A 13,582-nucleotide genomic window follows, 5' to 3' on the forward strand; every position below is an offset into this window, starting at 1 on the left:
CTCTTCCTGTTTGATTCCTACTGCAATCAGTAAAACAAGACTTTAGGGTATGTTCTCTATAAATAGATAGGATTGCACCAAAGAAATACCTGATTCTATCACCAAACATCTAAACAACCTGGAAGACCCAGAATGTTGGCTAACTGCTTGGGTTAAAAGGGGCAAAAGTATGAATAAAAAAAGCTTGCTTACTGTCACTCTCAGAACTCTTTGCAACAACACTGTATAAACAAGCCAACTGTGCAGTATATGGGTATATGTGTACCTATAAATGTCTTGTACATACAGTATTGTACATATTACTTCTAGATGCCTTTGTACACGTTTAAAGAAACCACACTCAGGAAAGTGAATTTTGTCTATGAAGATAAGCAATACATATCATTGTCGTCAAGTGCTTGGTGGATTCCTAAAAGTATTCAACATTTATATGGATGAGAATATTCACAGGTGCAGTAGATAGATATGATAAAAAAATTGGATGGGCCACAAGTCATTTTACTTCAGTACATAAAACTAACTTCTAAGTGACACAGGATTAGGAAGAAATTTCCCAAATGAGAAGATTACTTCCTAATTGTCCATTATGTTCACCTCTCTATGAAGCAGCTGGTACTGATTTGTTTCAGACAGGACATTGAATTAGATGGACCGATCTAGTATAACAATTTCTATGGAAGGCTGACTACTAAATTTAGGTACTAGGTTATTAATGGCTTAGTGCTTCAGGGAGGAGGAGGGCTGTGCCTAGCTTAAAGCTGGGTGGAAGACTGATTTGGTTTTTTTTTATTGTTGTAAATAAACCAGACACCAAGAAGGGCTGTGACTATGTGGGGTTTGTTCATGGAGCCCTGAAGAAGAGGAAAACGGACAGGGGACTGCATAGGGCCGCTGGCCGCAAGGGAATGCTTGGGTGGTGGCCAGTGCATTACAGTATGTCGACAATGCAGCTGGAAGCATCTTGGGTTGACAGACATGTGCTAGGTCAAGCAGAGCTAGCACATGAAAAATAGCAGTGTAGCAGGGGTCAGCAGTGGCTCAGGATAGCCACTACGGAATGTGCCAGGAATTCTGGCTGGGTTTGTGCTCTGGCAGCTAGCCCGAGCCACCCCCTGCACTACTCCTGACTACATGGCTATTTTTAGTGTGCCAGCTCTACTTGAGCTAGCGCACGTCTGTCGACACAAGCTGGTAGACAGACAACACACCAGGAAAAGAGAGATGATGCAGGGTGCTACGAAGGACTATAACAAGGAGTACTAGGATAAAATTATGCATGGGAAAATGGAGGCCAAATATTAGGAAAAGTTTCTTAATGGTGGGACTTTTAGTATGAAAGTCTTCCAAAGAAGTACTGTGAACACCAGGGCTTGGGTCGTGTCAGACAGAACTAGAGAGAGCACTAGAAAGTAATTTCTAGGATATTAAATTGGCACTTTCACTTTGGGGTGGAAAAAGGCCATTCCAAAGTGGAAGAACACTGTTTCCCCATGTTTTAAGAAGCTTACTGAACACTGTGAACCTCACTAAAAATTCAGTTTGAATTCTGTATCTATAGTTTATTGTACTGGGCTCATTCATCCCTAGTCAATAAGGATATTGGTCCCAGGATATCAGAGAGACAAGGTGAGTGAGGTAATATCTTTTATTGGACCAACTTTTGCTGGTGAAAGAGACAAGCTTTGGAGCTTACATAGGTCTGAAGAAGAGCTCTGTGTAAAAACAAAAGCTTGTCTGTCTCATCAACAGAAGCTGGTCCAATAAAAGATATTACCTCACCCGCCTTGTCTTTCTAATATGGTGCACTAGCAGAGTTGTGGACAGAGGCTATGCAAGCTACCCTACATTTGAACTAAGCCTGTAGAACTGTCTAATGATTTTATTTTTAAGGACTAACATTCCCCTAAAAACACAACTGTACCCTAGATTAGTTTAATCTATCCCTTTAAAAATACAGCCACAGGAGAGCACATCCTTTAGTGTTGACAGCACTAGGAACCTGAGAGAGATACCCTGTCACAGAAACTAGCTGCCAGCCATCATTACACAGGAGTCATTTGTGATAAGATATTGATTGGATAATCTGTGTATCTAAATTACTACCTATCCTGCGATATGTGGTACTTACTTGCACACGTGCCATCTGGCATGAGCATGTAGCCATTGAGACAATAGCACTTGTAGCTGCCATGGGTGTTCATACATCTATGCTCACAGGGACGCGGTTTCAATCCACATTCATTTGTATCTGCAGAAATAATTTGAATGAAATGAGAGCAGAGATTTTTGCTATTTTAAATATATGGTTATAATGTTGCTTCATGCCTAAAATTCCCCAAAGTAAAAGCTCTGGGATAGAAAATGAGCCAACCCTTTGCAAGAAAGGAATTCAGCAGACCATCTGCCTAAGTGAGTGCTATAAAAACTAGCAAGGAGAGCCGGCTGCACCTGACAGACTGCAGTGCAACCTCTGGCAGACTGCAAGTGGAGAGAGAACTGCAATTACAGTATTTGCTAACAGCAGGGTTTTTATTATTCTAGCTAGAGACTTTAGTCCCCCATCTGACATTCATTAAAAAAAAAAAAAAGTGAAAACAAGTCAATCACACAGCACGGGGAAAAGAGGACTAAAAGATTTCACGGGCCAAGCATCAGCTGTGATGTCGTGGCAAGAGCAAATCGTTAAGGGAGACAGAGGTGATCATATGTTAAGAATTGTCTGTTTCCTTAACAAAACAAAACAAAACAAACAAACAAAACCTCATGCAGCTGAGTTCTTTACCATTCTCAAAACCCAACCTGTCAATAAAATCTGAAAAGTATCAGTGTAGCTGAGGGTAAACCCACTTCTCATTTGGGGAATATGGAGTTTAGGTTAGTTTACCCACTTTATTTTTTTAAACTACTCCTGAAAAGGGCAAGAAAGAAACAATATTAGTTTTTAATTGCCCAGGAACCAGCTTTTGTAGACAAGGAAATCACCTAGCTGAATTTAATTTGCCTGGAGTGAAATACAGTGCTGACAATGGAGGCTACACTCCTGTTATATGTGAACAGTATCTGCATTTGTGACTTTCATAAACTGTTTGGCAACTGCCCCTCTTTCACTATTTTGAAACCTGTTTATCAAATACTGAAGAGTTCATTAACAAAATACATCACTGCACATAGTCCACACACCATGTGTTTACAGTAATGTGATTTCAATAAAAAAAACATCTCAGAGGGCTGAGTGGGCTCAATTCCAGTTCTAATGGTCTCAGCATCTGTTCATGTGTCAGTGTGGCCTGCAGGCCAGAGGAAAATCTCCAGGCCACAAAGAGCAAACCGTCTGGGTAGTGATATGTCTGCAAAAGTATTTGTCAGAGCCCATTCCAACAAAAAAAAGGAAACATGATATTATTCAAAATATTGTTGTTTCATACATCTTTAGAGACACACCAATTTGGAAATTACAACTGAAAGTTTTGTAGCTAATACAGTTCCATGTAACAGCCAGGATTACTGTAACAAAGATGAGCAGAAATTTGTTTATTCAACTAGACAATGGACACATTTTTCAAAGTTACCAAAGTGACTTAGGAGCCTAAGTCCTATTGCCTTTCAGTGATTCTTAGCCTCTTATGAAAAATGGGACTTAGGTGCTTTAGAAATTTTTACCCATTGCATATAGTCAATTTTATCATTTCCTCTAGAGTCAGTCGGTTAGTTTTTTCCTTGCTGAAAATTCCTTATAAATAGTGTCAACATGGAAGAAGAAAAATTGAAGGGCTTTTCTGAAGGGTTTTTCTAATAGCACCCTTCAAATAATGTTCTGCAGTGATCTCAGAAATTGGACTGTTTAATTTTTTTGCAAACTGTTAATATTCAAAGTTGACAGTGTCCTTTTAATCTGATTGCTTAACATTTTAAAGCAGAGCCTAAAAACACTGTGAAAAAGTAACAGTATATTCCCTTTTCAAAATTTTCAAAGGCTACCTGTAAACTTATGAAGCCAAAACTATGCACTCAAGTTTCTGAATGTACAAGTTTGGATGCCCTAATTTCGGAGTTCTCAAAAATTCAAATTAGCATGTATAAACAAAGGGTATTTGCCCATGTAAATTGTGAAGTGTCCATCAAGTCAGTTCAGAAGAAAAACTTGTGGTCATGGAACTAGAGTGGGATTTCTGGGTTCAATTCCTGTTTATGAGAAGTTCTTGTGGGTCTTTGGGGACGTCTCTAATCACTCTTCATCTCATTTCTCCATTCATAAAATGGGGAAGATAATTTATTTAATTAGTAAGATGCCTATACAAGACTCTAGGTGCCCTAACCTATACTACAATAAAATTTCAACAGCATGAAAATAATTCTGAGCAGGAACTCAGCAAGCCTACCATCTAGAGAACTCATTTCCACCCCTTAATTGTAGTGGGAAGCATGCTCTCAGCCCTGTCCACAAATCCTCTCAAACATGTGTCTTTTGAAGTGTGCCTGGGCTATTTTGAACTAGTAGGGGTGCAAATTTATAATGCTTCCTTTCTTTCATGTCTATTCTGGCTATAAACTCTTGGATTATGTTTTTTTACTATGCTTAAGCACCGTGCCTAGCATGATGGGATCTTGATCAAGACCTTTTGGCACTACTGTACTATAAATAGGGCTGCCAACTTTCTAATGGCACAAAACCGAACACCCCTGCCCCGCCCCTTCTCCGAGGCCCCGTCCCCACTCGTTCCGTTCCCCCCTCCCTTTGTCGCTCGCTCTCCCCCACCCTCACTCACTTTCACCGGGCTCCGGCTGGGGGTGGGGCCGGGGATGAGGGGTTTGGGGTGAGGGAGAGGGTGCCAGGCTGGGGTGGGGGTTGGGGCAGGGGTTTGGGCTGTGTGGCCGGGGTATGGACTCTGAGTGGGGCTAGAAATGAGGGGTTCAGGGTGCGGGAGAGGGCTCTGGGCTGTGGCAGGGGGTTGGGCTGCAGAGGAGGGGGAGGACTCTGGCTGGGGTGCAGGCTCTGAGTATGGGGCTGGGGATGAGAGATTTGGGGTTCAGGAGGGGGCTCAGGGCTGGGGCAGGGGGTGTGCGGGGTCCCAGCAGCGCTTACTGTGACTCCCAGGAAGCAGCCGCCAGGTCCCTGCAGCCCCTAGGTGCATGGGCGGCCAGGGAGGCTCCACGTGCTGCCCTTATGCCCACCCTCGCAGCTCCCATTGGCCGTGGTTCCCGGCCAATGGGAGCTGCGGAGCCGACGCTTGGGGTGGGGACACATGGAGCCTCTCTGGCTTCCCATGCACCCCAGGGCTGCTTCCGGGAGCCACAGGGAGCTTGCTTTAGCCCCAGACCCCCGCTGCACCGCCGACCAGACTTTTAATGGCCCCGTCAGCAGTGCCGACCAAAGCTGCCAGGGTCCCTTTTTGACCGGGCATTCTGGTCGAAAACTGGATGCCTGGCAACCCTAACTATAAACAATACAAAAACTGTTTGCATACATCCGATATTCTGAGCAAAGATATAGGACAGCCAACAACATACACCCCAAATCCTGGCTGCATGAGCAGAAGAAAGGAAATGTACAGGAGGGGTTCAGAACACTGAACACTTGCACTTTAAGTGGATTTTATATACTGTAAAGATACTGAAGAACAAGTATGGTTCAATGGCTTGGGCACTAGCCTAGGACCTGGGAAACCCCTAGGTTCAATTCCTTGCTCTGCCCCAGCTGTCCTGACATACCTTGGGCAAGTCACTTAGCTGCTCTGTGCCTCAGTTCCCCCTCTGTACAATGGAGCTAATGGCACTGCCCTGTCTTACAGGAGTACCGTCAGTAAAAATACATGAAAGATTGTGAGGCACTCAGATACTAGAGCGATGGGGGCCATGTAAGTACTATAGATAAGTACAGTATCTAGAAGAAAGATGCTTGTTGAGGGAACAGGTAAGTAGAACGTTTTCACTGAAGACTATTACCTGTTTTAGTTTCCATATTTATCCTTTAATCATCCATGACAATTCAGAATTCCTAAGTCAGTTAAAGTTGTAGCTGCAAACAAATGGCTGAGATTTCCCCTCCCACACACACACTTTTCCATAGGGAGCTGAAGACAAGGAGACAGACTGTCAATGATCAAAGTCTCTTTTCTGGAGAAGAACTATAATGTGTACAAACCTTGACTGCAGGTTTTCCCTGTAAATCCAGGAAAACATTTGCATTTGTTTGGCCCCACGCACTCGCCATACTTGCACCCATGTTCACAGGTGGCTGGAGGGCAAAACAGAGAGAAATTAAAGGTGTTGTTGCTGGAAGGTAGAGACCTTTCTGCATTACAAGAGAACCTAGTGTGAACTAAAGTTGTCAAAGTCTTTAATCTGCATCACTCCATGATACCCAGAGGACATTTTAATTGAACAGGACAAAACTCAAGGCAGCACAGATAGCTTGCTCTGCACTGGTAAATTTTTGTTGAGTGGGGAGCAGGAGGAAGATACTGGCTAAGCATGAGCATGGGAGGGAAAAGAAGGAATTTGGCACTGATGTGGAGCAGAAGAGAGTAGTGTTGCAGGCAGAAGAGGTTGGCAGGGCTTTGGGGCTGAAGGGAAAGGAAGGGGAGATGATGCTGCCATTGGCTTACAAAGAGCTGTATGCACTGAAAGGAATCTCATAGCTTTCTTCCTTCGTCCCCTCCAGAACAATCCCCTCACTTTCTTTCCCCCTGCCAAAAATGGGGTTGCATCAGTAAGAGGCTGCATCAATTTCCTCTTTAGCACTTTCCCTGTCCCTCAGCACAATGGAGCTTGACCGTAGGAGAGCGTGGAGCCACTGGAAGAATAGAGCTGTAGTCTAAGGCAGCTGCCAGGGTTCTGCTACATCATAGTACATGTTTCTGCTCATCCATTCAAAGAGTTTACTTGCTGTGGGGGAGCAGGTGAATGGAAATATGTAAGGCTGTTAGAAGCTTAGAAATTTGGAACTAAAATGTGCATCTCTCAAAAAAAGTCTCAAACTCATCTACATTCGTTCATTATCATGTGTTTGTAAGTGCTGTATTAGAGATCTATTTAGCATTTTAAAACCCAAGAGTCAGTTGTAATGTCTATTATTCATAAGTCAGAGGTCTGAGCTTTTCTCCCTTTTCCTCTGAATTCCCCTTCACTGTCCTTTGTCCATGCCTCTTCCTTCCTTTTTCTACCCACCCTGGAGTTCCACTTATGAACTTCTCCAGAGAGGCTTTATCTCTATAGAATACTGCTGAATTGTCTTCTTTTCTAAGCCATTCTAGAGCAGCTTCAGGTTACTGTAGATAAGCAGAGTCAGACTATCTGCCAATTGATTTAGACCCCATGCAGTTCCCTTGGAAATCAGATTACATAAAGATTGAATTGGCACAGAATTTTTCTGATGTGTCTGAACATTTTCTAATTACGGGGTCTGACATGCCACCCGAGAATTGCAGTGACTGTCTGACACAATGCCCATGTAGCACAATATCTTTCTGTATGCAGTAGTAAGATGTTTAACGTCTAATGGTAAAGCACACACAGTATTTAAAGTCTTCCCATATAGTCTGAGCATACTGGAGAAACTAATGATGTCAAGACAGCTTCAAATACACTTGTGCATCCTGGTATGCAAAGAGAGCAAAAATTTAGGCCTGGATTCTAAATTACTAACTAAATGCTTTATTATGTCTTTGGACTGGGCAGTTGTATGTCCCATCCCATGCTGAGGGTTACATTTTTCTTTTAAAAGAATACCAAACAATTTGGCTAGATTTACTGGCAGGGGGGAATTTAAAATTACTCCTTCCATCATCAAGGTCCTCCACACAAGGTTGACTCACTCTAAGGAAGGTCAGGCCAAATAGCTCGAACTCCTGCCAGGAACTTCATAGAAGCTCCCAGGTAGGTGAGTGTGTAGAGCCATCAGAGACTCAGGAGCATATCTAGTCCATACTCTAAGTACTCTCTCCCTGTGTGGGGGTGCAGGTGTAAAAATAAAACCAAAAACCTTTGCTTTGTCCTGTTCAAGGTGAAATATTGCCTACCTAATTCAGTGCCCCCAACCTACTTGCTAGATTCACCTCTGGATTCTAGCCTCACCTTTATCTATAACCTTGCCTCTGGCTTGTGCATGGTGGTTACTAAGTTGTGCTTTATATCTTTTGCTCGGAAGCGGTTTCTTTTGGGAGAAACATGCAGCGCACTAGAGCAGATTATAAATTACGATACCTCTTCCACCTGTTAAGCCTGAACATTTATGAGTTTAAGCTTTTTAATTCACAACCCAGAACGTTATTAGCCAGTAGGTGGGTGCCCTTCTTTCTACTACTTCCAAATTGTTCTGAGGGCTTGGCACTTCTTTAAAAAACCTGCTCACATGAGCAAGAAATTCAGTGTGATTACTAACATCAGTAAGTGCTACACAGCATGCAAAAGACTTAATGAACCAGTACTTTAAAATATACCCAGACTTTTAACTGTTTAATATTTCACTAACCATTATGGCTTAATTTTCAGTGCATCCAATATTGTACACCACTAAGCACTGCAGAACTGGAAAACTGCCATCTTAACATTTTTGGTATCCATGAGCTAGTGGGTTGTAAGAATGTCAGCTTTTGCTGTTCAAGATCTAGATCTCTCCAATCTCCCTTTTTGCTAAAGCAATAAAAAATAAGAGCAAAAATTTCAAATGTGTGTTCAATGTTAGGCACCTAAATTCTTGTCTAGACGCCTAAATAAATACCTTGTTTTTTTTCCCCCGGAGGTTTTGAGCACCAGACTACTTAAGGGCCTAAATAAGATTTAGATGCCTAACTTTGGACACCCAAGTTTGAAAAATTTGACCTAAACTAGCACTGGTGCTCAGAACAGTGGTTATGAGTAGTCTGGGGGAATGTGGATTTTTGTTTGGTAAATCAGGACTTAACTGATTTGTCACAAGTCTGTTGTGAAACACCTATTTCCCCAGTGCTTTACAAGTTTCTTACCCTGCTACAGAGCTGTTATTTTATTTTCCAGAGGAGCTCATAAAATGGTATTTAGTAATCGAGAATCCGAGCATTGTATCTTGAACATGAGACCCTAAAATATTTTACAAAAGCAGATATTCTCCAGTATGACACATTTTCTTTTTTAAATTGAAGACCTAATTGTGCAATGCATAGATACAAGTAACTCCTGCTGAAGTCAGTGGGATATTGTTGCTGTTGGTTATTTGCATTACCATAGCACCTAGGAGCCCTGGAGATGTGCACAAAGTTTATAGGATCTTGTCCCAATTCTCTTGTGTACCTGTATTACCAGTTAAAGCACATAGGAAAGCCACAATTTAGAATTTGCCAGAAGTAGCACAATGGAATTTTGGTCTCTTTTTTAAGTTCTTTAAAAATTTGTTAAACATTTATTAAATGTATTAATCCTTTGCGTTTAAATCACCTCGTACCTCAAATTAATGAAGAATTTCACCGTACCTAAACTGACATAAACCCTGAATGAAAAGTTGCACACTGTGAAATCAAATGAGTATAAAAAAAAAAAATCCTCACCGAGAGTGAAGAGCTACTGCATCTTTATTTACAGTTTAGATTTACATCCTGGTTGACTCAAACCAGAAATCTGCCAGGTGAAGAATTTCAAGAACTTGTGAAAACTGGACACCAATAGGAGGTCATCTGAATGCTTTTTGGGGAAAAAAGTGACTAGTTGCATTTGCTCATCCAAATTACTTTTGCTTATTGCCATATTTACCTCTGTGTATTCTTCAGAACTAGAGTTATACAAACAATGCAAAATTATTAAGGAATCCCTTTGCTCAAGTTTTTTTTTTTTTTAAACTAGCATTGCTATCTGAAAAGCATATTAATACAATTATAAGGAGAAAAGGTTTTTGGGCATCAGTCCCTTTTAGACGGCAGTCTACTGATTTTTACCAATTATACACTGAACCTTTATTAAACTTCGACAGATAGTCAGCGCTAAGTTTATCGGCACAGCAGATGGAGCAGCTGAGAAATTGACTCCTCCTAAAGTCTGGCATTTTATGAGTTCATTGTGCTTTGCCTAAATACAGCTGGGGAGAGATTTCATATTACCCTCTTCCTAGCATTTGTATGCCCTTAACAGATTGGAAGCCTCTTAAAAGCCATTGATCCTTCATGAAACCAGCTCCCCAGGGACCAGAATACTGGCTGGCAACATAAGTTCTATTCAGATGGACTTGTTGCTTGAATTTTATTCTCTTTTTAGAAGGGTGGAAACTATTGCTTCCCAGAGAATCTGAAGATAAAGGCTGCTACTTAATGAAAAGCATCTGTCTGTAAATATAGTTTTAGTGATTACAGTCTGCATTTCTGATTTTTTGGATCTTGTTCTAATTTTCGATGGCTATCTTGGTACAGGCATTCTCCAATTCTCATCTTTCGGTGTTATGCAGAAGGTCAGGCCAGATAATCCTAATGGTCCCTTCTGGTGTTAAAGTTATGAATCTATTTTACTGGGTGCTTCTGTTTATCCAATTCTGCATTTTTAAAGGGATGCTCTCTAAAAACCACTTATTTTCTTCATGCTCCTACAGGATATTGAATCCTCACTTGTTCTGCTTCCTATAACCTGTGGTGGGCCCATAAGGAGCCACATTATTAAAAGCGAAGCACACAGTCATGAAGATGTCAATGGTTATTTGCTAATGTTACCTTCGCAATGCCCATTGTTCTTTCTCCAGCCATAGCAGCACTCGAGCTTAGAACCGTAGCGACAAACCCCAGGCTGGCTCACACTCATCAGCTGCCTGTGACCTCTTGAGCTGTGCACGAAGCATAACATTAGCTGCAGCAGAGGAACACATTTTAATCCACCATCACACTGCCTCCTTTGCATGTTTTAATCAAATTTCATCCACCACCACACATTTTAATGTTGCTGACGTGCGTCACTGAAGTAGTCAGCAGGGTTCATTGAAGGGATGCTTAGTAGGCGGTTCAGGGTTTTCAAACTGTAACTAACTTACAGCTTTTCTATTAAAATTGCAAAGTAGAAAATAGGGCCAGATCCTCAGCTCGTACAAGTCAGTGTAGCTTCACTGGAGTCAATGGGGTGATTCCATTTTGCACCAGATGAGGAAATGGGCCGCCGTGACTAATTCTACAATGCTAATGACCAAATTACAATACTTATGGAAAATCAGTGTTGCATAAATCCTGAGGTGGTTACTATGCAGTGATGGTTTTGGGGTCCCCCACCCACCCATTAACCTCCCCCCAGCCCATCTGTTTTTCCTCCTCCAACTCTTGTCCATAAGGTCTTCTGCCATTCAGCCACCTATGCACGAAACTCCGTCCCTGACCTGAAATCCCATGCGTCCACCCCCTTCTCCACGCCCCTCCTTAATACACTTCTTTGACAAAGTCTACAAATATTTGTCCTTCCTCAAAGAAAATGTTGCCTCATTAGAGATAGTTCAGTAGCTAGAATTTCCAGGTGAAGGTGTGGGTATTTACAGGGCAATTTGCGGGAACATATAAGTCCTATACTGAAAATAAGACTCATGAATTTTTGTACTTCCTCTGATACATATTAACGTCATCGCTTTATCTCCTGATGATAGTGTCATTAATGCCTGTCACCCTGTATTGAGTTGTAATATAACTTTTATTAGAGCAACTATGGAGTTACAATACTCATTACAGATTTCTCAGGCACTCATCCCCACAGGAACCAGTCACATAAATTAAGAGAAAAAGAATACTTCCAAAGATAGGGAATGATATTTCCCTCAGCAAAACTGCCTTCTGAAATGGAACTGTCACCAGAGGCAGGCCAGCCAGGAGACAGGTCAGCAGAAGGAATCCAAGAGCTCATAGTTATTGGCGAGCCTAAACAAAGTGTTGCATCTCACCCTGGGGCAAAGACTTGGGGGTTTGATGGAGCTCTGTAAAGTCTATTCGATAGAGGTTTTTATAACACGCTCACCACCATAGTATCTGAGCGCCTTCCAGCAGTGCATTAAGGCACGTGACTCATCTCTCACGTAGTGCTTATTCTCTCATTCCTCTCCCCAAAGGAAGAAGCATGTGCAGTGAAGTGTCTTGGTCTGGTAGGGTGCGTCTTAAAATATAAATATACCTGTTGCAACAGGTTTGTTAGAAAAGGCAAGATCAAAGAAATGTCTTGCTGATCGTTAGTTCTTGGAAGGTCATGTCAGGTTTCATTGAAGCCTGCTACCATAATGGCTGTAGAAAGATGATACTGTAACCCACACACCTCCTGCGTGTGGTGTTCGGTCCTCTCTAGTGGCACTGAGACCACTTAGCTAATGCTGTAGCAAACTCATTAATTTCTAAGGGCCAGGTAGCTTTTAGCTCATGCAGTAGAGGCTCATGCACTAAGCTTCAGAGATCCCAGGTTCGATCCCGCCCACTGACGACCGGGGTCTGTCGGTGCTACAGTGCCACCTGTGGCTGGCTGACACCATTAACTTTACAAATGCATGTTAAAGTTTCTGATGTCATTCCACTAATCAGTTCATTATTCACAGCCTCTGAATTTGGGGCTGTTTGGCTTTTATTCAAAAAAGCTTTGCCTTTCCCTTTCTTTAACAAACGAATATTCCTTTGTAAAACTCAAGGGGCAGATGCTGAGCCAGTGTATACCAGCACAGTTCCATAGACTTCAATGATGTTCTGTGCCTTAACATTGAGGGAAGGCATTTTATGCTGCTCAGATTTAAAGAAATTCTGTTGGGGGTGTATTTTCTACTTTAAAAATCATTCTACTTATGGCTAAAAAGCTTTCTGTTAGGAAAGGGTCTTGAAAACACACCTGAGTCCGTTCTGCCCATGTAGACAAATGACACTACTCCAAAGTCATCTGCAGGAGTCAGGAATCTCATGTGTGATATGAAGAGATTAATGCACAAACCATTAATTCAGTACAAGAATCTAATGGTTTGAGGTAACTGACACTGCACTCCATATTACCATTCTTATATAAAATCCCCTGGATGTACCATGGCTTGATATTGCAGGAACTGCAGATAAAAAGATTATATTTTCCACTAAATCTTCAACATTTTTGTGACTCTCAGGTCCCAGAAGATGAACATATTCCACTAATCAAATTTTTGATTTGAGGACACACAAGGAAAAATTTATCCAGACAATCCTGCCTCTTTAAGGACATGACAGAATGCTCAGTTGGTGAGGGGAGATTTAGCTGTCTGGCCATGGATTTTGTTTAAGAGCAATCCAGCTCTAGTCTTCAATATCAGACCATACCTATGGATTCCTCCTTGGAATGGAAGAACGTAGGCATTGCTACAGAAGATCAGGCCTCTTCCCCACCGTGGTCAGTACCAGAGGCTTCACAGAGAGGTGCAAGAAATCCAGCCGAACACAGGTTGGGATCACCTGTCCCTGGAGGACCTTTTTCACTATTCCCCGCCCATCAATCAGATCTATCCCCATTATTGGATGATACCCTGAAGCACAAGAGTTTATATCCTTGCCAAACTTGAAGAAATATAGTAAATCCATCTCAGTCTCCATTTGCTCTGGAGTACCACAAGCACCATTCTGTCCACGTCACCAAGAGAGATGTCTCAACTCATCCC

General features: G+C 42.0%; 1 protein-coding gene across 1 annotated transcript in view; it reads right to left on the minus strand.

Moving 5' to 3' along the window:
• Positions 1-13,582, minus strand: part of EGFL6 (EGF like domain multiple 6) — a 73,129-nt gene that overhangs the window by 41,413 nt on the left and 18,134 nt on the right. Inside the window, exons 2-4 of the mRNA XM_065423369.1 lie at positions 10,668-10,777; positions 6,143-6,235; positions 2,129-2,248 (exon numbers count right to left, since the gene is read on the minus strand). Of these exons, the coding sequence (XP_065279441.1) occupies positions 2,129-2,248; positions 6,143-6,235; positions 10,668-10,777 (323 nt within the window). The remainder of the gene's footprint in view (positions 1-2,128; positions 2,249-6,142; positions 6,236-10,667; positions 10,778-13,582) is intronic.

The sequence above is a fragment of the Emys orbicularis genome, chromosome 1 (genome assembly GCF_028017835.1).
Source record: "Emys orbicularis isolate rEmyOrb1 chromosome 1, rEmyOrb1.hap1, whole genome shotgun sequence".
Taxonomy (NCBI): Eukaryota; Metazoa; Chordata; order Testudines; family Emydidae; genus Emys; species Emys orbicularis.